Here is a 26,170-nt window from a genome sequence, read left to right as displayed (position 1 = left end):
TATACGTGTAAAGTGTAATCTGATGCTGGCCTCCATATATAGGCTTGGGATACTAAAAAAAGACAAATATGATTATATGAGAATTCATTAACAAAATCCGATACCAAATATTTTGTAGTCATACAAAATTATGTCGGCAATGTTTATAGAATTCTACGTGTTTTCTGCTTGTGACACAGATGTGAAACTGAACTCTCCTTTCTCCTTTCCCTCTGCAGAGGAAACTGAGGGAGATCTCCACGAAGTACCAGCTGTTCCAGAAGCCAGCTAACTTTGAGCAGCGCATGTTGGACTGTAAGAAAGTCCTGGATGGAGCCAAGGATGAGCTGCACATTCTGGATATCCGGGACATGGACCCGGAAAAAATCCAGTCCCACCTCGGTGGTTGCATGGTGAGGGCTACAACTTTTTCGATCTCTCTTATACACAAACCTTTTATTTGTGATTGGGTTAGTTTGGGTAGCTACCTATTTATGCAGCCACAAAATGTCCATTTAATCCTAACTCATAGGTTCCTTTTTTATTATAGAAACTTTACAAGTTGCTGAGTGAGGTGAAGCTGGAGGTGGAGACGGTGATAAAGACCGGCCGACAGATTGTGCAGAAACAGCAGACGGAGAACCCCAAGGCCATGGACGAACAGCTCACTGCTCTCAAACTGCTCTACAATGACCTGGGGGCGCAGGTAACTCATTCTTATATATATTTATCTCCTTCCATTCAAATATTCAACATCTCTGACACCAAGTTAAGACACCTTTGTTTCCCTTCTCTTTACAGGTAACAGAGGGCAAGCAGGATCTGGAAAAAGCTTTGTCTCTGTCTCAGAAGTTCCAGAAAGAGAGCGCCGCCCTGGAGGAGTGGCTGACCACCAGCGAGGCTCAGCTCCAGCAGAAGAACAGCTGTGGGGACATGCCAGCGGAAATTGATGCTGAGATCGCTTGGGCTAATGTGAGTAAACTGTCCCGACATGTCAGTGAATCTCTTCAGCAGGAGCAAAGAAGTGCTTCTGCTCGTGGCCAGTAGATGGAACATCGGGACAGGATGATGCTCTCAAGAAATCTCTTTCTTACACTGGAGCATTATGAAAAGAGCAGTGGTACTTTTGAAATCAGTTAAAAAGTGTTGATTTAAAATTGCATCTACCCATTCAAGTGAAATAGTATAAAGATTAGTATGAATGATTTTTGACTCTCTGAGAACCCAATTATCTTTTAAAGGACAGAACATTTATTATGATGCCACACTATGAACTTTAGACCCTTTAACACAAAACACTAAGCAATTAAAACTCAATAATTAGGAATTTAAATGAAGTCACAGGTTCACACTAAAATACATAAAAGTGTGTGGAAGATTTCAGCTCTCTTAATGTTTCTTTTTCAATGTTTGTTTTCTTATAAAGTTGAATATATGAATATATTGACCTTTAATCCATGCCTTATGTTTGGCAGTCTGTGCTGTACTGTAAATCCTAACAACAACAACAACAACAACAACAACAACTATCTGTTCCGGCAATAAATAATTGAAACTTGGAGCTCCTCACATGTATAATATACTGTATATGAAGTTGTTTGTGTGTGTTCCTCCTGCAGGGCCTGCTGAAGGAGTCTGAGCGTCGTAAGGTGGAGCTGTCCAGCCTGACGGAGACCAGCGCCGGCGTGCAGACGCTGGTGGAGGGCAGCGAGGCTCAGCTGGAGGACAAGCTCTACAGCCTCAATGAAGCCTGGGGCCGCGTCCGCACCTGGACCGAGGACTGGCTCAGTGCTGTGCTGGTGAGTGCAAATATCTCATAAAGTAAGGTTTAATAAATGAAGAGTTGCGGTGTTCTTTATTTTTATAATCTCTGAGTAAGTAAAATCTACCACCTGCCTTTTATGGTTTTATGCTTAAACAAACAAATGCTACTCTTAGGAGAACAAATGCATTCTGTCTGAGACTGAGTCCATTCACATGCAATGTGTGTGGTCAATGAGAATCTTTGACTGTATTTATAGTACATATCCAATGTGCTGTGTTTTTAGTTTTAAAAAGTTCATTCATTTTTTAAGTATGTTTCACACACCCTGGGCGGAGTAAATGGTGTTGCAAGGTTATTTCCTTACAGCCCAAAAGAGACCATTGCTCATTATGCTGTGTTAGTCGAATGGTTTCAGGAGCAATACAAAGAAATAAACGCAATGGAATAACAAAACAATGACATGCAAATCACCTCTTGAATCAAATATATTTGCCATTTGAAAAAAGTTTCTGAGGAGTTTCTTCTGGTAATTGTGCTCTGCAGCGGGTCATATCAAGGTAATGGAACCCTCGGAGAATCATTCAGATGGTTTAAGATCAAGTATTGAATGGGAAAACACAGGAGGAGTTTCACAGTAATTCATGTTTTCATTTTGTGATGAAAAAACTGAGCCTCTTTTTGTGTGTGTGCAGAGTCACCAGAATGAAGTGGACATTTTAGATGAGAACTTGGCTCACATCAGCACCTGGCTGTACCAGACCCAGATCCACCTGGACGAGGCAGAGCGGCTCGCCCCGTCAGAGAGGGAGAAGGTGGTGACGGTAAGGCAGGAAGCTTTTACAGCCCTATGAATTAAGGGAGAGTGGCCCCATCGTGTGATCACAGCACATACGGCTCAACCTGTGAAGTGACCAGCCCCTCTTTTCTTTTACATATCATTCTAAGAGGCATTTTTATAGCATAACCAAGTTCTTTGCAATGGGCCACCAACATTGCATCATTCAATGTACATAAGACATCAAGAGAAAAAAAAGCGAAATCATTGCAAGTAAATAGTGCAAGTGACAGAATTGTGCAAAATCGTAATAGAATAAGATAAAAAAAAGCAAATAAAAGGATATAAATGCAATTGTAGAGGAGCTCGAGACACAGCAGTCATCTACGGACCATTATCATAACAAAGTGAGTGGTTTACATGTCTGAATATATGTAGGAATTGGCAGAGCTTATACCTTGACAAGCAGTCATAGTAGTTTATAATTGCTTTATGGAAATCAGTTCTTCTGGCAAGGAATTTCATTCTATGAGAATCCCTCAGGAAATCCTGTTACCTTGTGTTATTTTAATGTGTTTCTACATTAAAGGAATAGCATAATAATGATCAATCACTGTTGTACCGCAGCAGATATTATGCTTGGTTAGGAAAGGGATTTATCAAGCCCACATATTTGGACATTTTTATTGTGTAGTTCTTAATAATAATTGCCTAACGTCACCAGGATTTAATAAAAAAGAGACTAAGATACATTCAGGGCGAGAGATATGTTAGTGTATGGGAAACAACATACAGAGAAAATGAGGAATGAAGTAAAGCTGAGCCTTTTATGGTCGTTTAAAATAATTTATCTTACAGTTAGATTACATTCTTAACCCTTCCCTTCCTCTCGCCATGACAACTGAAGGTCTCCACTAAATATCAGCTGTACCGGGCACTGCACCGGGCACTTCATCACTTCATGCTTTGCTCAGCTCTTTGCTCTGAACCAAGGCTAGGCTGCCACCCGGTCCAAGAGAGAATGACTGATAGCACAAACTGGTTTAAATAGATGACCAGCTTCTCTGTCCTCTGTCCTCAGAGCATGCTGGAGGAGCTAGAGGACGTCGGTCTGCGAGTGGACAACGTGAGGGACCAGGCCATTATCCTGATGACCAGCAGGGGGCCCGCCTGCAGAGAGGTGGTGGAGCCCAAACTGGCAGAGCTCAACTGCAACTTCGACAAAGTCTCCCAACACATCAGAACGGCTAAGGTACAGTTTCACATACTTTATGTTAACTATAGGGCTATTCACTTTTGGTCAAGATTGAGATCACTATTGTTTAACATTAATAGTCATTGACTTTGGAAACAGCATGCATTTATGAAACTTTTTTTAAAGTCTTCTTGACTCTAGATATTCTTAATTTGAATATTATAGAACTTAATTTTTTTAACGTAAATAAATAGGATACATTTCTTTTATTATTTACATTATTAATTAGATTACAATCTAGGATCAACTTTTTGCACCGCAACATCCTACTGAAAACTCCTTAACATATTTAAGATTTTGGTAATATTTGTAACATATTCCAGTCAGCAACTCCGCAAAACATAATTGCAAGAGGAATATATGGCACAAATATGGTTTTATCTATTTTTATCCTTTTCTTCAATAACACACCTACAAATGCACAATTCAGTACTGAATGTAATTCTGCTTCACCTACCATGTGGTTTAGTGTTTACAGCCACTTTGTCTGTCTCATAAGTAACATGTAATGTAATCTGTTTCTCTCTTTTTGCATTCAGATGATCAACAGTCTGGAGTCAGTAAGTGTTGACTTCAACCAGCACAAACCTCAGCAGGTACCGATATTCCATCCATACCTAACACAAAATAGCTAACAAGCCTTTTTAAGATAAAATAATGCAATACTCTTCATGAAGCCAGCATATTATCACACATATTACTGCAGCTGAACTCTCTCATTTAGCATGTAGCCATAATCAGAAATTGTACTTGTTCTTGACCAGGGGTGTGTTTCTGCTCTTCCTCATCAGGTCATCCTCAGCCAGGAGATCCGAGCAGAGAGTCAGACCCGTCCTGCTGAGGTTCTGCTCCCCAGTGAGCTGAAGGACCTTAAGGCAGAGCTGCACGACACCCTGAAGGCTCTGCAGCAGCAGCAGCAGCAGCAGGACCCAACAAACATCCTGGCTGATGACAAGGTAAACAAAGTCACCTTTCCATTTAGTTTTAAATGACCCTCTCAACGCAGCAATACTCACAATGGTGATGATTGATAATGATGGTAATATTGTGACACATAGACAAGGCATGAGCAGCCTAGTAGTAATTGCTTTGTTACAATTGAGCCCCAAGTGAAGTATTGTGGATAGGGAAATAGGCACGTCCATTAAACTTTTCCATCTTTTGCAATGTTTCCCAGAAATTTGAAAACATGCACACAAAATGGCCCCAGGTTGCCTATTATTCTCTTGCTGAAGTTTTATGAGATTTTCTATGAGGAATAGGCCGGGCTACAGTCTATATAAAGCTGCCGCCTGATAAGACCAGCTTTGATTTGGCTTTTCAAGGCCTAACAATTCTGGAATTCAATCTGTGTTATCAAGGTTTGTGACGTTAAACACACTGCCTACACAGACCTGACCAGTCCAAAGCAAGGTCAGCGTGCCAGTTGGGAAGCTCTTGTGTGTTTTAAACACATTTCCCTGAGAAACATTTCCACTCTGTTCAACAAAGAAGCAACATAGAGAGTATGTCAGTTCCTGCTGTGTAAGTTGTTATTTATTTTGCCAACTGAATCAATAGATTTAAGAATTATTAGACTTCCTAGAAAGTTGGATGTGACTTGGAGCCTCTTGAACTCTTCATTTGATGTCTCTCTGCAACAGATGGATGAGGAGAAAGCCGGCGTGGAAGACTTGCTGAGAAGAGGAGAGGAACTGCTGCAGCAAACCTCAGACAGCGGTCACAGGGAGGAGTTGAGACTTCTGCTGCTCCGGCTGCAGAGCCAGTATTCTGCTCACAGGGTGAGATGCATTTAAAAATATGTTGTGTCTTCCTTAATCTGGATTTATATGGGAAATGTTTTTGTAATCTAAGGGGACGTAGCTCTCTGGGATATTTTGTGTGCACTGTTGCAGTTAGGTCAATATGTGTGTGTGTTTGCATTAGGAGTTAAGGGTGCTACAAATCCGGCAGTTCGACGTCTCTGTGGAGTCGACGTCTACCCACATCTTCACAGAGCAGATAAGCGAGTTTTCAGTCGAGGTGAGGGATTCAAACAGGCACATGGTCTGCACACACAGACACTAACTAGGATGTTTCTTTAATCCCAGACTGGGGTCTTTCACTTTGAGTGCTTGATTTCATGTACTGTCGTGTTAGTTTTTAGCATAGAATGGCACGCAGGATTAAGTGTTAATACAGTTTTTCTCCTTCTCTTCCTTCTGCCCTGTGTTTGTTTCCTGCTCATCTGTGCTGTAGGAGATGTCTTCAGTGGAGCGTAGCAGCGCTTTCTCTCTAAGTCCCTCCAACTACCTGTTGGACATCAACAAAGTTCTCCTCGCCATGGCCGACAACGAGTTGCTTCTGAACTCCTCTGAGCTCAGCGGGGGGCTCTACGAAGACTTTTCCAGCCAAGAGGACACACTGAGGGTGGGTTGTATATAGTATAATAGTAATTGTAAAAGTAAAAAAAACACTAGTAACTTTTGTGTTGCAGTTTTCATAAAGTTAAAAAGAAGGGAAAGGGACATTTCTTGAATCAATCATTCTGCCATGTGTGAATTTGTATCCGCTCTTCATTTCTCACCATGTTTTCTCTTTGTGTTCGTATTGTATTTTGTCTTTTAATAGAATATCAAGGAGAGTCTGGAGTGTGTTGGTGAGCAGGTCACAGGGATCCATGAGCGGCAGCCTGATGCCATCCGGGATGCTTCGCCCGCTGAGGTCGCCCAGATCGGAGATGCCCTCACACAGCTCAGCGCTGAGTGGGACCGCCTCAACCGCATGTACAACCACCGCAAGGGGTGCGTGCAGCAACTTCACACACAGACAGATCACACCTTACTTACACTCATTGTCTTGAAGTCAGGTGTACAATCAAACCTCATTATACTTTTCTCGAAATATGTTGCAGCACAGGAACAGGTTCTGATTTCAGATGTAAACTTGTGTGAATCTGTGTCAGGAAATGTGTTGGAAGCTGCAGGGACTATAAATGCCAGCTGTCTGCTATCCAGGAGACAGCAGGAACAGAACTAATCCAAAACTCATCCAAAACTAATTTCCTCACCATGTCACTCTCATCAGATTTGTTGTGCTCCAAGCGCTGCTGTAAGAGGAAATAGACCTCATGCAGACCATCAGTGAGATAAAAATCTGTTTTTTTTATTAGGCATTTAAAGTAATCAGCCTCTCTGTCTATGCTGATTTATTCAATTGCATCTCTGTGAACTTTCCCGAGGTTGTCAGTGCTTCCTGATTGCTATGACATTTTCTAGTGTTGAATAGAGGTCAAATGTGCCTTTTTTTCTCTTATCATACAGCTGTAGAATTTCCCAGTAGGTAAACTCGCTTGTATCGTCAGAGACAATCATTTATTTTTCCCGATCTAATTCTATAGTAAGCCTAATCATCCTTAAAAAAGAGAGAATAAAAACATTGTATGAGTCATTGTGGGGCAAATAAAGCCAGAATCCACTCTCATCATTCAAATGTAGAACCCGGCAAAAAAAAGAAGAACTGCCTTAAAAGATTAAGTTGAGTTATTAGTTTCTGTTTGAGGGAAATTAATCTCCTCCTTAAAATGAACTTTCACACTGTCGGTTTCCATTTGTCTGTTTGATGTTTAATTAGACAAAATAAATAACACTCACTGCACACTTTTCACAAATCAACAAATGTTTGCTAAATGTGAAGCATGTTTGTGTTTGATATTTCATACTGCTTGTTTCTCATTTTAAATGTTTCTATTCATGATATATGGATCAGGTGAAGGTGAAAAACACCTTCTTTTTAATTTTGGAGGTTATTATCGTTAACAAAGACTCGGTTTGTGTTCCTTTGTTCGGCTGCAGGAGATTTGACCGCGCTGTGGAGGAGTGGAGGCAGTTCCACTGTGACCTGAACGACCTGGGCCAATGGCTGACGGACACAGAGACTCTGCTGTCTGAGAGCGTGGGCCCCGATGGACAGCTTGACCTGAACTCTGCACGACAACACCAACAGGTGAATATGTGGCCTGTCATAGTGTGTTCTACTGGAATTTGCATGTATACTGGAGTATTTCACATGATTTGTACACATGCTTTTGGTCCCACTGCTACACAGACATCTGCAAGTGTCTCAAAGTGAAACATATATTGCTTCTATTTTTTTCACACCATTTTTTACATTCAAACTTTTTGTCCCATATGATAATTACTCTATAAACCCGGTGTTTACGGACTCCTTGAAGTTTTGGCCACAGTCCAGACAAGCCTCTTCACTTAGTAATTCAATCAATGCTCCTATGGCAAGAAACAATAAGTTTAAATCCATTATGATAGATTGATCCTTCAATACCTGGACCAAGAATGGATTAGTCACATTAAAATACTCAACTATTATCTCACTTTCCATCATTACCGCCCGGCTCTCTCCTTGAATCTGTTTTGGAGCTCAGTTTGAGCCCGGCCCAAAGAGATAATTAGCGCTAAATCTATACTGTAGTCACCTCTTACAGTCTGAATGAGATACAGAACTTTCTGCGTTTGTTAAGATACACTAATCTTCTATTTATTTAATTTAAATCAATACCATTGGAGATTCTACATACACTGCATTGGTCTAAAAAGAAATGTTGGTTGCTGTGTAACACCAGCCACTGCATCACTTTAGTTTGTTCCAAAAATATCATATTGTTGGTAATTAATGCTTGAAAATATTCATGGTATATATATCATGGTAAAATATTCATGGTATATATATCATGGTAAAATATTCATGGTATTCATTATAAACACAAATGAGTCAAATATAGACTCAAAGTATCCCATATGTTTACAAACTCAAAGCAAGATCATCACCTACCCTAAGAGCAGGGGTAACATGTTTGAAATATAAGCAGCTAGGTGTTTGGAAATGTTAGACCAGAGATAATTGCATTTTTATTCCCTAAGTGGAATAATGGGTACTATACTGTACCTGATGATAAACAAGCAGACTACACACCTACCTGCTTGTTTTGCAGAGTAACACATGGAAAGAATGGTTGTTATGGTGAGAAGGTTGTTATGGTGAGAAGGTGCCTCTAATTTGTCTTTGTTTGATTTATAAAGTGCTAATTTAATTTCGGAAGGAATGAGACTCTTTTAAGCTGCTGCATTATCGCTGACAGCACCAGCGCCATTAACACCTTTATCAGTGTGATTTGCAAAGCTCCAGCTACTCTCCATCTCCCCAGGGCTTTTTCCTGTTTTCACAGCCGCTGAGATTGATGCGAAGGATCAAGAGGATGGGAATTGAGAGATCAATTAGCTGACTCACCCTTTAGCAGACTTCACAATCCCTCACCCATGCTTTACGGGCCTGCCTTGGCAACTTAAATCTCTCTTAGTGGGAGAAGAAGAGATAAAGCAGCTTTAATCTTGATCTGCCACAAATCATGCTTCTGTGTCAATCACAGATCTGCTTGGGGAGATGGACTTGAGCAGGGGATTTGTCCCCGAGTGTATCAGCTAATGCTATTTGATTGATCTGCGATTCCACCTTTTTGTGCTTGATTTGATTCCTTTTCCCGTATTATAGGAGCTGGAGGAAGGTCTCGTCAGCCACCAGCCTGTCCTGGCTGAACTGATCCACTCTGGGGAGGAGATAACCGGGCAGCTGTCGTCCCCTGACGGAACCCTGCTTGAGGAGAAGCTGGACAATCTCGGTCAGCGCTGGAGAACGGTCAACTGCCATGTCCTTGAGAGACAGCGCAGGTACTGTATCCTCGGAAAAACTCAGGATGTTACATCACTGATTGAAAAGATTAAGGGGATGTGGATACACATGATAAATATCAGTGCTGTGTTTAGCTTGTATAACATTTAGTTTAGCAGTAAAATGTAGCACAGAGGTTAGCACCCCCTCTCAATCACTGACAGTCTTAGCTTCCTTATCAGTGTTTGGCAGATTAACAATATCAGTGAGGCTAATCAGTCCATAACAGTAATTTAAATGTAAATTTCTGAAATAGGCCAGCAACCTGTGGGAAATGGAGATCCTAATCTGAGTACATAATGTGTGTGTGTGTGTGTGTGTGTGTGTAGGCTGGCTGGAGGAGACCAGGCCCTTTCAGACCTGCTGAGGAGACGCGAGGAGCTGGCTGTATGGTTGGAGCAGGCAGAAAACGCTGTCAGCTCTTTACCCATCACCGCTACTGACAACAACCTCAGAGAACTCAAGGTACAGGAAGAGGCCAAAACATGCTCATACTAGCAGGATTCATCGGAGCATAGAGATTTATATTTGTGATGCAGAGCTGGTAGTTTCAGCTCTGACTGTGTTTAACTTTGTTCTTTCTCCCTGTTCACTTCACTGTACTCACGACTTGCTCTCTGTAACTCAATCACAAGCACAACCTGTCAAACCCAGTAAACATACACAGAGAGAACCTAACTCTCACATCTTTTGTTTTCTAAACAATGCAGCATTGTTGAAGAGACTACAGTCCCTCAGTTGTTTCTGTATTCATTCCTTCCTGAACCTCAGTAGCCCGACTTTCCCTCTGTGGAGACACATTTCCCAAAGTACAAAGAATTATGTTATGTTACTATATATTGAACAACTCTACACACTATTGTTGAGTTTCAGTGTTACTTCTTAATATCACTTTGCTGATGTTACTCTTACTTGTCAATATGTCAACAAAGCAGTCCATCTTTGTGGAATAAACAGTCAGTGTTTTTCCTCTTGCAGGCCATAGCAGAGGAGATGGATGCACAGAATGAACGTCTCGGATGGGTAAACAAGCACGCCCCTCAGATCCTGGCCAGTCCCAGCGTGAGCCTTCAGAGCAGGGACCAGCATGTCAGCAAACTGAGAGCCATTAACCTCAACTGGAGCAGGGTGCAAACCTTTTATTGTTTCATTATTCTGACTAGTATTCCAATGTTTTGTCTTCTGTGAAAGGTGAAAAACACTGTAGTGTAGTTATATTTACTGTTCAACCTGTCAGGGTTTATTTTGCAATGGGGACCCAATAGTTTCATATAATCTTGCTAAAGCCCTTCTCACCAAACAAATAATTTAAAATATCATAATTGTTTATAAATGTTTTCTGCTATTGCAAAAAAGGCAAAATCTAACAATAAAAGACTATACATAATGAACCAATCAGAATCAATTATTCAAGAAAGACGTGTAATAAAATATCGTAAGTCCTGTCTTGCCTATTTTCTTTTGCTTTTTTCTGGAGTCTTTCACTCATTTGTCCAATTGTCTTTTCTTTCCTCTGCAGGTGACCCATGAGTTGTTGGACCAAGTGGGGGAGGTGGAGAACAACCTGCAATGCCATGCTCAGTTCCAGGACCGGATGAACCGACTCACTGACTGGGTCGTCGTGACACATCAAACAATCATGACCAGAGGCCTGAGCTCCAGCCAAGCACAGGTATTTCGTCTAAATAATATATTACAAAAAGCACATATAACCTTACTTTAAATCTATTTTTATCACAGACATAAAAGTTGTCCCTAAAACAAGTTCTTACCTGCTGTAGGGTCTGGAGGTCTCCATGAGGGACAGGAAGAAGGATCTGGAGGACCTGTTAGCTCATTCTATAGAGCTGCAGCGACGACAGCAGCTGTCACCACGCGAAAAGGTACCAGTTTCCATAGCAATATGATTTAATAAGGACATACAGCCAATTTTAACATATAATTATACCATATTGCTTGTTAAAGGGCCACATATTCTTTTGCTGTTGTTTTTTCATTAATCATTCATTCCTGTCTATGTAATTAAACGTAAAGATGAAGGTGGAGGAGCTGGCAGGTGATTGGAAAGCGTTGGACGGCCGACTGAGGGAAACTCTCCAGACGCCCGTCTCTCCGTGGACGCAGCACCATGTTGTCCAACACCAGCAGCTTGGTAAAATATCTAGAAATGGACTCGTTTAAATAAATGATTCTTGTCATTTCTGTATACGCATCTCAACATTTGAAATACATCAATGGAATAGAGATTGGGAAACACAGTCCAAATGAATTATTAATCCTTTAATGAGACCGAGTACATTAGATATAGGATCATTACTCGGAGATGACAAACTTATACATATTGTATTAGAGGTAATAAGTGCTCATGTGGCAGATTTGAAATTCCTCATTGTTTGCATTAAACTGTTGCATTCAAATGTATGATGAAACTACAAATAAGTGACAAGCAAAAAAGGGGCTGCTGGTGTAACACTGAAGCAAACCACAATAATTCATTCATCATGATTTAGTGTGATGTCACTATCCTCTGAGTGCTATTTGACAGCGTCTTCTCCCTCGCTCCGACATCTTAAATGTTCATTGCATCATTCCCTTTTTAAGAGACCCTATATGTCAACATTACTCGCCTCTTTTTGCTCCTGCTCCAGTGTCTTCGGTCCCCTCAGCTGTGCAGATGGCCAGCCTGGTGAGCGAGGACCCCCACCACCAAACCCCGCACACACTAGACAGTGTGGCGCCCACCGACCTCAACGAGACAGCCACCGAACTTGCAGACTGGCTTCTCCTCATCACACAGATGCTCAAGTCTAATATTGTCACTGTGGGGGACACAGATGAGATCAGGACAACTATGGGACGTCTTATGGTGAGAAAAGGGGAGCAGAGAAGATTAAATTATATCTTTTTGTATTTTTTAACAGAAAAGTACAAGTTATACAAGAGCCAAATATTATCCTGCGACCTATACACTTTGTCTGACAGTGTGTGCGGTTTTGTGTCTCGTTCTTGGCAGGTAACAAAGAGTGACCTGGAACAGCGTCACCCCCAGCTAGAGGACATTTTCACTTTGGCACAGAACATCAAAAACAAGACCTCTAATCTAGACGTCCGCACTTCCATCACTGAGAAATGTATGTATAAAGCAGGATGATCACAGTACAAAGCCATTGAACAGATACAAAAAAAAACATTAGCTGTTCCAATGACAAAAGAAACAATGTAATTAAAAAAATATACTGTATATTCTTAGTACTGTTTACAATGTGTGCTTGTTTTTATGTCCAATTGGTTAAGTTTTATCCAACAACAATTTGCTCTAATCACTTCATAATTTGTTGTTTAAAAGGTACCGCCATTAATTTCCTGTGTTTGTGTCTCTGTCTCAAGTGGAGAGGGTACGCAGCCAATGGGACAGCACTCAGCACGGTGTCGAGGCACGGCTCCAGCAGCTGGACAACATGATTGGCCACAGCAACCAGTGGGAGGAGCAGAGGAAGGAGGTGAACGCTCTGGTTGGACACAATGAAGGACGTTTCCACAACCTTCTCCAGCAGTCGGGCGATCCCCTGACCAAACAGCTTGCTGACAACAAGGTTAGGAGAGAAAGTCACTGCTAGCCTTTCCCTTCATGTCCTCTGTGTGTCTTTTTCGTCCTCTGGTCATTTATTATGTTCTGTATCATTGTCATAGAGTATATTAGAAAATATATACTCCGTCCTTACTCACTTCACTAATTGAGAGAAAATCGTATTCAAAACCAAACTTTGTAAAGTGTTAGAAGTCCTTTACCTAGCTGTATAAGCTTGTGCAAGGTGGCAATGATAAACTACCTCTCCACAGTTTCACTTTGAACCTTAATAAGATCTGCACACCCACATCATCGATCATCTAAATTTGAGATGATGACTTGTCCGAGAGTTCCTTGAAACACAATCTGCCCCATGAGTGTGTCCAGCTCATTACAGGAACCAAACACTAGAGGGCAACTGAGTTTAACAGAACCCAGCAAGGCACAGCAGACGCACACCTTTCTGTTCCTGGTCTGTGTGATCTTGTAATGATGAGTAATAATCCTTGTGAAATTGTGAAGTGCACCTTATTGTTAAAGGAATATGAGCCTGGTGACTTATCTGCTAATGCTTAATTTAAAAATAATAATAGGGCCTCATGAATAACAGTTGGGTCTTATGTTACCTACTTGATTAAGTAGAGGTTAAAATAACAAAGTCATATTGCTGAGCAGGAGAATAACAAATGTCTTTGTTTTATTATTACCTGAAGTTAATTTAAGTCATTAATATTCTTGCAGAGTAACATGTCTAACTTAAGCTGATACCAGGCCAACACACTATGTAAAAATCCGAGAATGTAAATTAATAATTTAAGAAAGTAATGTGAACAGTGCCCTTGACAGTGACACATAATGGTTGAGTCACATTTGCCACATTTTCAGTATTGTAATTACCCTAATGCCACCGTGTTGACTGTTTCTCAGGCATTCCTCCAAGACCTGGGCCGAGGCCAACCTACAGTTGTGGCGTTCAATGAACTGTCCAATCATCTTTTGCGGGAATATTTTACCGACGACACCAGGAGGATCAAGGAAGTTTCAGATAAGCACAACGCAGTCTGGAACAGCATCAACAACAGGTGCACACATACTCACCTGTCTACCTTTACGCTTGCATTGTTTCACCGGAGTGGCTGATATCGTCGCTAGTATTCAATCATATACTCAGTAAGTGCTTTTTATAATTGATTGGCAGAGCGAGTGACCGCCACGCCCATCTGGACAGTCAACTGAAGGGCCTGCAGGTGTCCCTCAGGGAGCTCGAGACCTTCCTCAAATGGCTCCCGGAGGCAGAGACCACAGTCAACGTTCTGGCCGACGCCTCCCAGAGAGAAGACCTGTCGCAGGACTCCGCCCATACGAAGGAGCTGAGGCGACAACTGGAGGTAGGGGCTGCAAATGAAAAGAGAATCGGTGTGTGTGTGAGGAATCCATGCAAAGGCACTAGCCTATTATCTCGGTGTCATCCCTCATTAATTTACCTTACCGATAGTACTGAGGTGGGTGTGTGTGTGAAGGTCTATCCATGTGTAAGCGGCCGGTTTAAGGTTTGTGAATGAGAGGGCATACAGAGGGCGTGTGAGTGCTTGTATGCATTGAGTGCTGCTCATTGATCCACTTGTCCTATGTTGCTTAGGAATTCACTGTGTGTGTGTGTGTGTGTTACCTCGCCCTGGCTTGTCATTTACTCAGACCTTCCCTCAGCGATCTGTTGACACACATCATCTTATGCTTTATGTAACGTTTTAATCCCAAAAACGCTTCACCCCCACCTTTCGACAGATAAATCTGGCAGTTATAATCTTTTTATTTTCTTCATCCTAGTGAAGTTGAACTGTCTTTTTTTAAATGCAGACCCTGTCAGTCTTTTGTTATCTCTCTTGGATTGTACACCGAGGGGCTGTCATTTGCACAATCTTCTTTTTGTTCAACATTGTGAAAGGTTTGGTATTCCTGTGTGAGTCCAAGCTTCCTGTTGCTCTTCAGATTAATCCTTGTCCCTGAGAACCCGCTGCAATGTCGAACATCTTTTAGAAAGCTTGAATCCAGTTATAAAATTCTTGGTTTTGTCGTCTTAAAGAGATCATCCACTTCATGTGTGTGAACTTTCTCCTCAAACACACCCTGCTCGACTAGTTTTTTACACAAGAGTTCTTTTAACTAATCTGCTTTTGTGCAGCCATCTAGTCTCACAATAGAAGCTTCCGTAGTGAACAACTCTAATTGACTTTCCATTGTAAATTTCAAAACAGAAAAACTGTCAACCAGAGATCCAGAATGTACAAGAAGAAAAAATAGATAGCAATGCTTACCCGACACGACGAAAAGAACGGAAGGATCCCGGACGATCCCCCAATTATGTTACGCCCAGGCCTAGGGGAACCTAGGCGCAGCACAAAGTTGCACTCTCCCCACTCTTCCCACTCCCAAGAAACGGTCACTGACACAGGACAATGCGTTAGGTAATTTTAATTACCTGTTTTTTTTTATTTAAAAGAGTAGAGATAAACCCACATAAACAAATAAACCTTTCCATATATATATATATATATATCTTGCCTAACAAAATAAATAAAATAAAATACAGGATTCTTACGGCCCATCCACACAGCGGTGTGCGTTGAAGCTTCCAACGCTTCTGCCCATTCATTTTGAATGGGGTGACGTCACTTTTAGCCAAACTGCATTTTGGGAAGTGACGTGGGGCGTTGCTGGCGTTGCTGGCTTCAAAAGTTGAGCAATGTTCAACTTTTGACGACTCGACAGAGGCGTCAGTCAATGAAATCCCGTTTATGCAAATCTGCCAGTACAAGCGCTAGCCAATCAAACCGCGTGTATGCTGGGAGAGACTACGCAGGTCATTTCCTCATATTCCAAAAAATGGAGAGAAAATTTATTATAGCGGTAGTGAATCACCCGGTGCTGTATGATCAGTCTCTGTTCATCTACCGGGGTACAAACCGGAGGAGCAAGGCATGGAGGGAGGTGGCAGAGACAGTGGATGAAACTGGTAGGTTTTCGCCGGGATTTTTATCCAGTTTACTTCGTTTTAACATTGCTATTGCTTTGTATGTCGGGGGCGGGAGATTCATGTGATTGGTTGTTGGTCGCGTTGCTCGCAAAAAATACCCAAGCTTCAGACACGCCAACCTCCAAGCGTCAACGCACGCTGCTGTGTGGACGCTCCTTTACCTAACCTAACCAAAAACAGGAGAAAACGGGATTTAAACAAAAGAAAAGGGTTTCGCACTCCTAGGCAAATCAAAGCGTGTCTTCAAGACAGATTACATTTAGCTTAGCGTTACAAAGAACGTACAATAGGGACCGGTAACTTTTAGCCACACAGAACAACAGATCAGATCTACTACAACAGACACAGAGTTGGGAGTAGGAGAGGTCGATGAGAGAGGCGGCCGAGGAACTGCACGGCTTCAGCTTAAAATGCTCCCGTCTCCTCAGGTGGACCAATCAGCCTGACGAGGGTAGCTAACGGGGGTCACCACCTGCTTACACACACACACACACACACACACACACACACACACACACACACACACACACACACACACACACACACACACACACACACACACACACACACACACACACACACACACACACACACACACACACACACACACACACACACACACACACACACACACACACACACACACACACACACACACACACACACACACACACACACACACACACACACACACACACACACACACACACACACACACACACACACACACACACACACACTGAAGGAGGGAAAAATATACACACAAATGACCTAACGACCCAGGGTCGTAACAAATGCCACAGTGCTATCATTCCCATTTCCAGTGTCCAATTATTTAAAAGCAGGCCAAGGTTATAAGAAGATCGGTGATGCAGCCTTTGTAAACTACGCCCCAAAACTGTGGAACACGTTACCCAACAATATTAGGGAAGCCAATACGTTTTAAGCTGCCTTTTAAAAATGCCTATCTCTTTACCAAAGCATTTTACTGATTTTACACTATTATACTGCACTATTCTCTGTGATTGACATTGCACTATTTCTCCATGTTTTATTCCCCATGTTTTTATTTTTAATTATTTCATCCCATTTTATGCTTGCTCTTGCTGCTTGTTTTACAGTGATTTTATGTCTTATTTTTTACTGATGTAAAGCACTTTGAACTGCAATCCCCTGTATGAAAAGTGCTATACAAATAAAGTTATTATTATTATTATTATTATAGAGAAACTGAAACTGAGTCACTGCATGAGTTGCCACAAAGATTTCTGAGGATTCATTAACTTGCTGTAGACGTCGGACTCGGAGACTTTTGCAGCTCTATCTTAAGCCTGGGCTGGATTTCGTCTTCCATAATTGTGAGCTTTGGGGAAAAATCCATAATATTGTAACATTTATCTTCAAACCTTTATTTATACAGATAAATCCCATTGAGATCATTGATCTCTTTTTCAAGGGAGACCTGCTCAAGTAGTTCCACATGAAACGTAAAAACATAAATAGAACCACAAAAGGACATCATACAGCATCATTTACATAATTATCCACATAAACAGGTACCAATAGCTTCCGATTGAGTAGCATCCAACCGAGCTTTAAAAACATTTAGTGGCACCAGATTGTTCAGTTTCCATTTAATTTGCAGACTATTCCAAGACAGAGGAGCTGCACATCTAAAAGCTGTCTTCCCTAAGACAGTCCTTGCAGTTGGCACATTTAATAAAACCACAGCATTCGATCTCAGGCAGTAGCCACTTACAATTCGCCGTGAGATCAGGGAGCAGATATAAGATGGAAGTTTCCCTAACATGGCTTTGTATATAAAAATGTACCAGTGACTGAGCGTCCGTACAGTTAGTGAAGGCAAACCAGCCCTTGCATACAGGGTACAGTGATGGGTTAATGCTTTACAGTTTGTCACAAATCTCAGTGCGCTGTGATACGCAGCATCTAACTTGACCAGGCAATTGGCAGGTGCATTCATATACATCAGATCCCCATATCTGCTCGTAACAGTAATCTATATTTGTTGTATTGACACACTCATTCATCGCTTTCAATATTTTAAAGGACACAAGTGTACTATTTAATTGTATTCCTAAAAAGTATTTAAAAGTCATCGGCATGTCAAGAGTGGAAAATGAGGTTGTTCATTTCCCACTGTCTTCATTGTGATCCAGTGTTTTCCCTCTCATTCCCATGTCTCTGTCAGTTGGAGTCGAGAGTGATGGATGGCACTTTTGTCTAGAACGTATGATAATAAAACAACCTTTGAGCCTTTGAGGACATGTGTTGATAGGGAGCTTTCTCTCAAACCCTTTTATTAACTGAGTGTCGGGTTACTTTAATCACATACTTTGGCCACAGGCCATTGTCAATCTGAATGCTTTTTTAATATTAAGCTCACAGTTGTGGTTAGGAGCGATGAGGAATACAAATGGGACACATTAACTGCAATCTCCTGAAAACCGTCTTAATGGATATTGAACAAAACTCAACTGACACACTTGATGCACTGATGATATACTCAAGCCAATACATTCCCAACTCTTTCAAAAATGGCACAGTGGTATTCACTTATTATCACCTATATCTAGATAAGAACATTGATACCCTTCTGTTGTTTTCAACTTCAAACGAAGCTAGTCGTTTCCCTTTGCTACCCACTCTTTATGCTAAGCTAAGCTAATTGAATACCCTCCCCGCTCTAGCTAAATGTTTACCGTAGACACAATTAAATGAAAGTGCTATTAAGCTGTTCTTCAACTGTCAGCAAGAAGTTGAATTATCATATTATTGAAATATAAATATTTCAATAATATGCTTTTGCTTAAAAACTGTGTTTAATGGACACTCAAACTCTGTTATACTGTTACACGATCTTGTCATTAGTGTAACAGCTGGGCAACAGGGATAACATCCTCTTTTATGGTATATGTAATTGTATGCATCATCTGTAGTACATTGTGGTGTGGTTTATTTCCTGGAACAAATACAGCAAACCATGTTTAAATCCAATCTTGTCATAAAGCAGTCCGTCCTGCTTATTAATGAGCAGCATTGTATTTAACGGTCCAATACAGCGAGAGACATGAAAGGGATAATTACCTCTGGCTATATTTAGTATCTCATATTACATAATATTGAAACGGCTTGCTCATACCAGAGCTGGTATGTGTCGTATGTTTTTGATTTCTTCCCTCCCTCACTACACCACATGATGGAAGGTGTATCTATAATGGGATCAGCGAAGAAGTGCATAGGTGCACACAGATGTAGCTGCATATGGAGCTCCATTAACTGGTTTGACGGTCGGAAATGCAATTGTGTGTGTGTTTTGACCTTAGCAAAGTGAGCAGCAGAGACATACAGTGCATGCCTGCTTCGACCTTTTGGTTAAAACCTTAATCTGAATGCCATTAAGACTGAGCCAAAAAAACACTCAGTGTACCTTCTAATTCCCCGGGAAGCAGGGTGGATACTGTGGAATGACTGGAATGGACGCCGTATCCAGTTAAACCTTTTCACACAGACCTCTTCAATAAGCCCATCATGATCCCCTCTCCTAGAGACTGTGTGTTTATCTGTCTATGATGATTACTCTAGCTGGCTGCGTAGGTAAGCTGCATGTTGGTTTAAAGGAATGCGTTTGGGCTCATTTCTCCTCTGTACCTCAGAGTCTCCCTTCATCTGTGCTAAGAGACAAGGCAAGCGAGGGCAAGTACTGTAATGCATCCTGTGGTGCTACACAAACAACAGCATTTGCGTATGTGGGTCAGTTTGTCCTCTTCTTAAATGCATGATGATTACGAGGGAGTGACTGTGTGAAGCGTGCTGCTGCTGTTGGGCTAGGCAGATGTTTTCAGCCTCACTCTAAATAGCTGCTGTTTCTCTTGTGGTTAGCAGAAAGAGAGGTGTTTTCACACTTCAAATACAATTCAAGTGAAAGAGTCATAGACGGCATAAATAGGTTTAAAATACCCAGTGTGAATAATGCCGTGTGGTCAGTGGCTCTGTAGCAGCTGAGCATCTGCCTTGTGATAATCTCTGCTGATTGTGCAACTATCTCTCAGTTTGATCTCCCGCCTCTTGATGTCCTATCTTTCGGTATGCGTGCGCTAAGAGATTTAAGACGGAACAATTTTATGAAGCAATAAAAGGTGCTTAAAAGCCTTTTATCCTCTCTTGACCGTACCCTCCTACCTTCTCTCCTCGTGCACTACTTTACTCCCACATTGGCAGTTTGTCATCTTTTATCTGCAGCTTTCCTAGAACAAATGCTTTTACTATAGTTTAGAATTTCATCAGATCTTTTCTAATACAGTTCCTGAGCTTTTTCTTCAACCATGTGAATGTCATGTTTCTCCAAGTGCTCCAACTGTCACTCACTAACATTGCGAGGCAGAACATGAGCTTCCAGGAACCTGGACTGTAGAAATAACTCCTCCCTCTCCATAACTCTATTGTGTGTTGTGTTTGCATCTAATTTATTCACTCGCTTATTCCCTCTCTCTTTTTCCTCCATCTCTTTCTCTCTTTGTCTGCGTCCCGTTCATTGATCTGTAGGTTTGCTTGCGTAATCTCGTTGTGCCTTCAGAGGCAGTGTTTATCATCTCTTACACCGCTGCTTTTTATTTGTCTGTCTCTTTCTGTCCCTCTACGCTCTCTCCCTCTCTCTCCCTCTCTGTCTCTCTCCGGATCAGCGGCAGTAAAAAGTGAACCGCGTACGATCAGCTTCTCCACTCGTCCAGCGCAACACTCCTTTACCCCCTACGTGCCTGCACTTTCCACTCTTCCCTCAGTGTTGATTTTTCTCTTTTCTCCTCCTTCTTCTTTCTTCATTTCCTTTTGTCCTCGTCACCCTACTCTGACTCTGCAGGGTGCTGTCACAAGTGTTTTGTTTGAATGTCTTCTGGCTCCGCAATCGGGTGCGCGTGTGAATGTCCGCGTGGAGGAGAAAGTGAGTCTCTCGTCCTGTCCTGCTTGCCTGCATCATCGTGTGTGTGTGTGTGAGAGTGTGTGCATGCTGAGAGTGACTGTTTATAAAGAGAGAGAGGGAGAGAGATAACTCTGGCTGCACTCTGTGTAGTGCGCGTATTTGACAAAACATGGGGGCATGCTGAGCTGTGCATGCTTGCGTGTGTGTGTTTTTTTTTCTGTGTGTGTGCGCATCACATCAGCTTGGCTGGGGTCTGGTCGGCTGGCTAGGGAAAGAGAGAGGGAGAACACTATGAGTGGGGTAGGGCAGTGCTAGCATGCGGACCAAAAGCAGGCTGCTGCAGAGTTGTAGCAGTCTTAGGATGATGGCCATGGTCCGGACATCCCTCCAGAAAGTGGTGGTCTTCCTACACAGGCTCCAGAGGATGGCCATCTCCTCGCCGCGCTACCACAAACTTTGCAAGGTACGTGGACTCCCGGACAGAGAGAGAGAGAGAGAGTGGGCTGGAGGACTGTTTTTTGTTTTTTTACGAAATTTAATTGACATAAGTTTGAAGCTTGTGTAGCTGATTATTGTTTATTTTCTTTCTCTGCTCTCCAAACTTGCTTGAGGTTTTAAGATGTGTTCTTTAGAGATTGTGTTACTAATGCAGAGGTGGTTTATGTTGGTGTATGCCTATCAGCAGGTATCCACAACGTTTTCCCTGGCTATGTGTGTATTGTTTGTCAATGTAAATGTCACAAGGAGTGGCAAGTTCTCTATCTTTCAGTAGTTTCTCCTTTATTTTTAGCATTTCTATTCATGAGTCATTTAGTTGTCAAGACATTCTGTTCCAGGAGTCTGTCACCTCCACAAAATGTCGCTTGAATAAATAAATAAATATACTACCATGACTTTAGGACTTTTGGAACTTTTACAAATCAGACTCCAAGTGTGTGTGTGTGTGTGTGTGTGTGTGTGTGTGTGTGTGTGTGTGTGTGTGTGTGTGTGTGTGTGTGTGTGTGTGTGTGTGTGTGTGTGTGTGTGTGTGTGTGTGTGTGTGTGTGTGTGTGTGTGTGTGTGTGTGTGTGTGTCTCTATGCAAGCTGTACATTTATGTCTGTATAGTGTAAGTTTTGACTTGAGTTTTGACTCTACAGTAGTGCATGCATAAACAAACCAAAAAGGCACAGCATGTGTTGTACTGTTCTTGAATGAGCATATAGTCGGTCTGTATTTTTGCGGTTTGTCCGAGGAATCCAGACGGTAGATATTGTGAGATAACTTATGTTCCTCAGCAGTCAGAGGATTGATGAGACAGTTAACTCTACAATGGATGAAATGAACATTTATCTCTGTTAATTGAAGTCATTAGCTGACTTTCTAATGGCGAACGCATTATAAATGCTAAAATCACGCGCTGCTGAACATGGTGCAGTGTATTGTGTTCCTGATGAAGTTACAGCTGTTTGTCAGCTTTGTTGATTTAACCTTAGAGCAAACGATTACTGCTGTGTGGTGGACTTGTTGTCATTTTCTCTCTGTTGATCATTATTGATCTTGGATCTTCATTGCTGACCCTCTTGCCTTGCACAACACTGACCCCCTCTCAGGCAGAGGGCACCAGCTGTTGAGATTTGACAGTGTGAGAGACTAATGCATCCGACCAGTTTCTGATAACTTGCCAGCTCCAATCATGTTCCAACAGACATGTGGGGGCTCAACTTAATCCATCCTTAATCCATGAAGCCATTGCTCTTTGGTGCTCCATCCTTGTATCTGCTGCCTGTATTTGGTTGTTTGTCAGTCTATCCTTGTCATTTTGCCCATTGGTGGTCACGGTTAAATTCAGTTTCCTTATTTTAAATGATTTGCTTACATCTTGTGTTTTTTTACAAAATAAATAGAGGGATGGCACAAGTATAAGATTTGGGGGAAATGCAGTGCGAGAGAAGGCAATACACAGAGCATTAGCACCAATATTTGTCCTGCTCTTTCTCAGAAACAAGCAAAGCATCAACAAGATAAGTAACTGCTTCTTTACCAAATTCTGGGGAAAACGATTGAAAGCAGACCATTCCTGCAGCCTGTACAGTGTCTGCACAATCAACACTTGCATTTTCTTGCATTGTAAACTTATTTGACTCTGGAATTGAATATCTTATTTTGCTCCGTTCAGCATCCTTAGGGGCTTTCCTGAATTGCGTTCCTACCAGTGGGAAGCATCCGTCATTCTCCACTCGATTACCCTCCCCTGGGTTGCATCAGTCATTCCAGCATCGTTTGGCCTTCCCTTGGGGGGAAATCAGTAATGCCGGACTTGTCCTGCCTCCCTGGGGTGTGCTCACTGGCTGCCAGACTGGAACAGTGACTTCTGGGTGATGGATTTGCTCGGGGCTCATCCTCTGGGGTCTAGCCTTTCTCTCTGCTTCAGGACAGTGCCTGTACTAAAACAGCCCACCTGGCTGATGCGTGATAATATAAAAAAACTTGTGGCCCTTTTTTAAGCAGATTATATAGATTTTTTTCAAAATATAACCACTTCAACTACTGTCAATAACATTCAGATTTCACACTGTTCCTTATTTTCCAGGGGAATATGCTTTATTCATACCATGCTGCAGCTGATGGAAATTCTGCATATAAATAATATACAGCTGGTCCGTCTGATCACGTCAACATTCTGTGACATGTCGGTTGTATATTAAATGCAGGCTGTATTTTACTCTTGGCAGTCAAATTAAGCTGTAAAACCAAGCTTATCTTCCAAAAACTGATTGGATTCCATCATATTGGTCCTCCTGACTATGTCTTAACAGTGGCTCTCACCAAGCCATGAATGATGTGAACTTCATCTAGTCCCCTGAGTCATAACCATTTAGTCATGTCTTTTTGTTAATCCCGCGCCACTGGAAGCTTTTGGGTGTTTGCATGCCCTTTTAACAGCACCCATTATGTTGATGCATAGTACTGAGCTTTGCAGTCTTTGCAAGCAGAAGCCATTTAATTTCAATGTTTTTTTCAAATTGCGTCTATTATTTCGTACGTAAATGGTTTTCTAGTCCCACTTTACCAATTCAAAGCAATAATGTTTAATGAGCTTGTCGGCTATTTGGGATTTTGTACGTCTATACAGTGCTCTCCAGGGCTTTGTTTATGTTTACGACTATATAGTGTATTCATCCACACACCGAATGGCACTCGCTTCCATTAAAGACGGCATTGAAAAGCCTCAAGTATAAATGTGAATCATTGTAACATCCTGATTATTTCTGTTCAGCTTGCTTTAGCTTTGCGTCCTTCTTCTCAAGTGTCCTTTACATTGAGTGGATGCTTATGACATGAGCAGTTGACTAGTATAGAGTAGCATTCCTGGTTAGCTTATACTGAGGCATAGAGAGAGCCCGGGCAGATCATTTCATCTCCTCACTTTTTCTGTGTGTAATCACTAGCTGAGCTTTGGCTGAAGGGCCCGTCTCCCTCCTGAGGAGTGTCCTCCTGCTCTCATTACTGTGGCATTGGCTACTACTGTGTGTGTTTGTGTGCATGTTTTTCCAGGCAAAACCCACTTTAGAAACAGCCCTAAAGCATTCACTGTGTGTAGTCATGCCTTCAGTTCCCATTGTTTTTCTGGCAAATACTTTGGCCTTTGGGCTCCACACTCCATTCACCTGTGCTTATGGCTCACTGCTACCCCATGAAAGGTGACTCGGGCACGGGCATGGAGCCCAGCTGTCTGACCCCCCCGCCCTTGAGCTCCATCGGGGTCCTTTGGGTTATTAGTAAGTGTTAGCATTCGCAGTAAGAGCCTCATGTGCAGGCTGATAACCCCCCCCCACTCTTCCCTCTGTCACCTGGCTAGCTCTCAAATCACAGATTTGTTGTTTCATGCTTAAACACATTAAGTTAATAGACACACATGCCCACAGTTCATTCTGTTGTATTTCGCATTAAAACACACACACTGCTTTTGCACATTTATTCACTCAACCAAAAGTATACACACTCAGTCTCACACACACACACTTAATATGCCGCTAGCCTGAGTGATGGGTCACAGGCGGGAGAATTATATGGTAACAAATTCATAAATGCAGATCATTCTAATTCATCAAAATGGTATTGCGAGAGAGTATGGACAATAAAAGAAAATGAAGTCTGGATTCTGCTCCTAATCAACATTACATGTAAATCACCACGGATGGAAGTCCTATTGACAGTAGTGCTGATTTGAAAAAGCACTTAAATCAGTGATACAGCCTGGAGTTAAGCTGCTCTCCTGTTCTCAATTGCCGTTAATGCAGCAAGTGAGAGTTCGATTAGGAGGAGATGAGGAGAAATTCACCAAGTGATTGACAATTGCTATCCTGGGATTGGATGAAAATGTAATCAACTTCATTTTATATAATGACATGTATATAAATGGAAAAAAAAATCCTTCAACCTGCCTACCTCTCTCTCCCTCTTTCCCACATCCAGTAAACACATTTATCGTGCCAGTATTTCATGTGTGCGCTGAGTTTGTGTCTCTGTGCACTACAGCGATGGAGTTTGTGCACACACTTCCATTAGGGGCTTTCAGGCAGGTCCCACCAGCAGGCCCAACCTGCTAATGCATGTGCGGTTTATGGTCAGATGGACTTTAAAGTGCTGGAAAAGCTTTACCTCCAACTAGCCTCTCAACATGTGATGGTCAGAGTAAACAACAGATTGAGGAAGAGAGGAAAGGAGGGAGAAAAAGACCTGAAGCTACCCATGGAGAATTACATAACATGTGGTTAATGGAGGAGTTGCTATTTTTTTACCTTGAAAAGTGAATCACCTCGTCGCCCAGAGCCTAAACTATAATTGTCTAAAATTATGAAAATTAGTAAGGAGAAGAAAAAGGAGAAGAACAATCCTTGAGGGGAAAATTACATTAAAAAAATCTACATTTTCTTTGTTGTTATGGACATTAAATACACACATACAGAAACAGGACCTGTACACATGTATGCCCTGAATACACACATGCATTAATGGGGATGTGTCAGAGTGAGGAGGCTGCCATGGTTAGGTGCCCAGAGGAGTTTGGTGTTCAGTGCCTTGCTCAAAGAAACCTCGACACGGCCCAGGAGGTAAGAGCAAGAAATAAAGCGACAAAGCAATTAATGCTC

At 41.9% G+C, this 26,170-nt stretch overlaps 1 protein-coding gene across 5 annotated transcripts in view; it reads left to right on the top strand.

The window, feature by feature from the left end:
• utrn (utrophin) overlaps nt 1-26,170 on the top strand; it is a 195,949-nt gene that overhangs the window by 51,356 nt on the left and 118,423 nt on the right. For 4 of the 5 annotated variants that reach the window (XM_034076052.1, XM_034076053.2, XM_034076051.2 and 1 more), the window contains 24 exons: nt 219-392; nt 530-685; nt 781-951; nt 1,599-1,778; nt 2,437-2,565; nt 3,601-3,771; nt 4,314-4,370; nt 4,566-4,730; nt 5,418-5,555; nt 5,701-5,796; nt 6,013-6,183; nt 6,385-6,557; nt 7,608-7,758; nt 9,319-9,494; nt 9,825-9,960; nt 10,474-10,623; nt 11,015-11,167; nt 11,277-11,378; nt 11,530-11,647; nt 12,144-12,361; nt 12,509-12,626; nt 12,883-13,088; nt 13,991-14,145; nt 14,262-14,451. In XM_034076052.1, the coding sequence (XP_033931943.1) occupies nt 219-392; nt 530-685; nt 781-951; nt 1,599-1,778; nt 2,437-2,565; nt 3,601-3,771; nt 4,314-4,370; nt 4,566-4,730; nt 5,418-5,555; nt 5,701-5,796; nt 6,013-6,183; nt 6,385-6,557; nt 7,608-7,758; nt 9,319-9,494; nt 9,825-9,960; nt 10,474-10,623; nt 11,015-11,167; nt 11,277-11,378; nt 11,530-11,647; nt 12,144-12,361; nt 12,509-12,626; nt 12,883-13,088; nt 13,991-14,145; nt 14,262-14,451 (3,654 nt within the window). Of the gene's footprint in view, nt 1-218; nt 393-529; nt 686-780; nt 952-1,598; nt 1,779-2,436; nt 2,566-3,600; nt 3,772-4,313; nt 4,371-4,565; nt 4,731-5,417; nt 5,556-5,700; nt 5,797-6,012; nt 6,184-6,384; nt 6,558-7,607; nt 7,759-9,318; nt 9,495-9,824; nt 9,961-10,473; nt 10,624-11,014; nt 11,168-11,276; nt 11,379-11,529; nt 11,648-12,143; nt 12,362-12,508; nt 12,627-12,882; nt 13,089-13,990; nt 14,146-14,261; nt 14,452-20,712; nt 21,500-26,170 lie in introns of those variants that run through there. The other variant, XM_034076054.2, reaches the window with a different exon arrangement.

Source organism: Pseudochaenichthys georgianus, chromosome 24 (genome assembly GCF_902827115.2).
Source record: "Pseudochaenichthys georgianus chromosome 24, fPseGeo1.2, whole genome shotgun sequence".
NCBI classification, from domain to species: Eukaryota; Metazoa; Chordata; class Actinopteri; order Perciformes; family Channichthyidae; genus Pseudochaenichthys; species Pseudochaenichthys georgianus.
The sequence above is the reverse complement of the archived record's forward strand: the minus strand, read 5'-3'. Positions and strand labels throughout refer to the sequence as shown.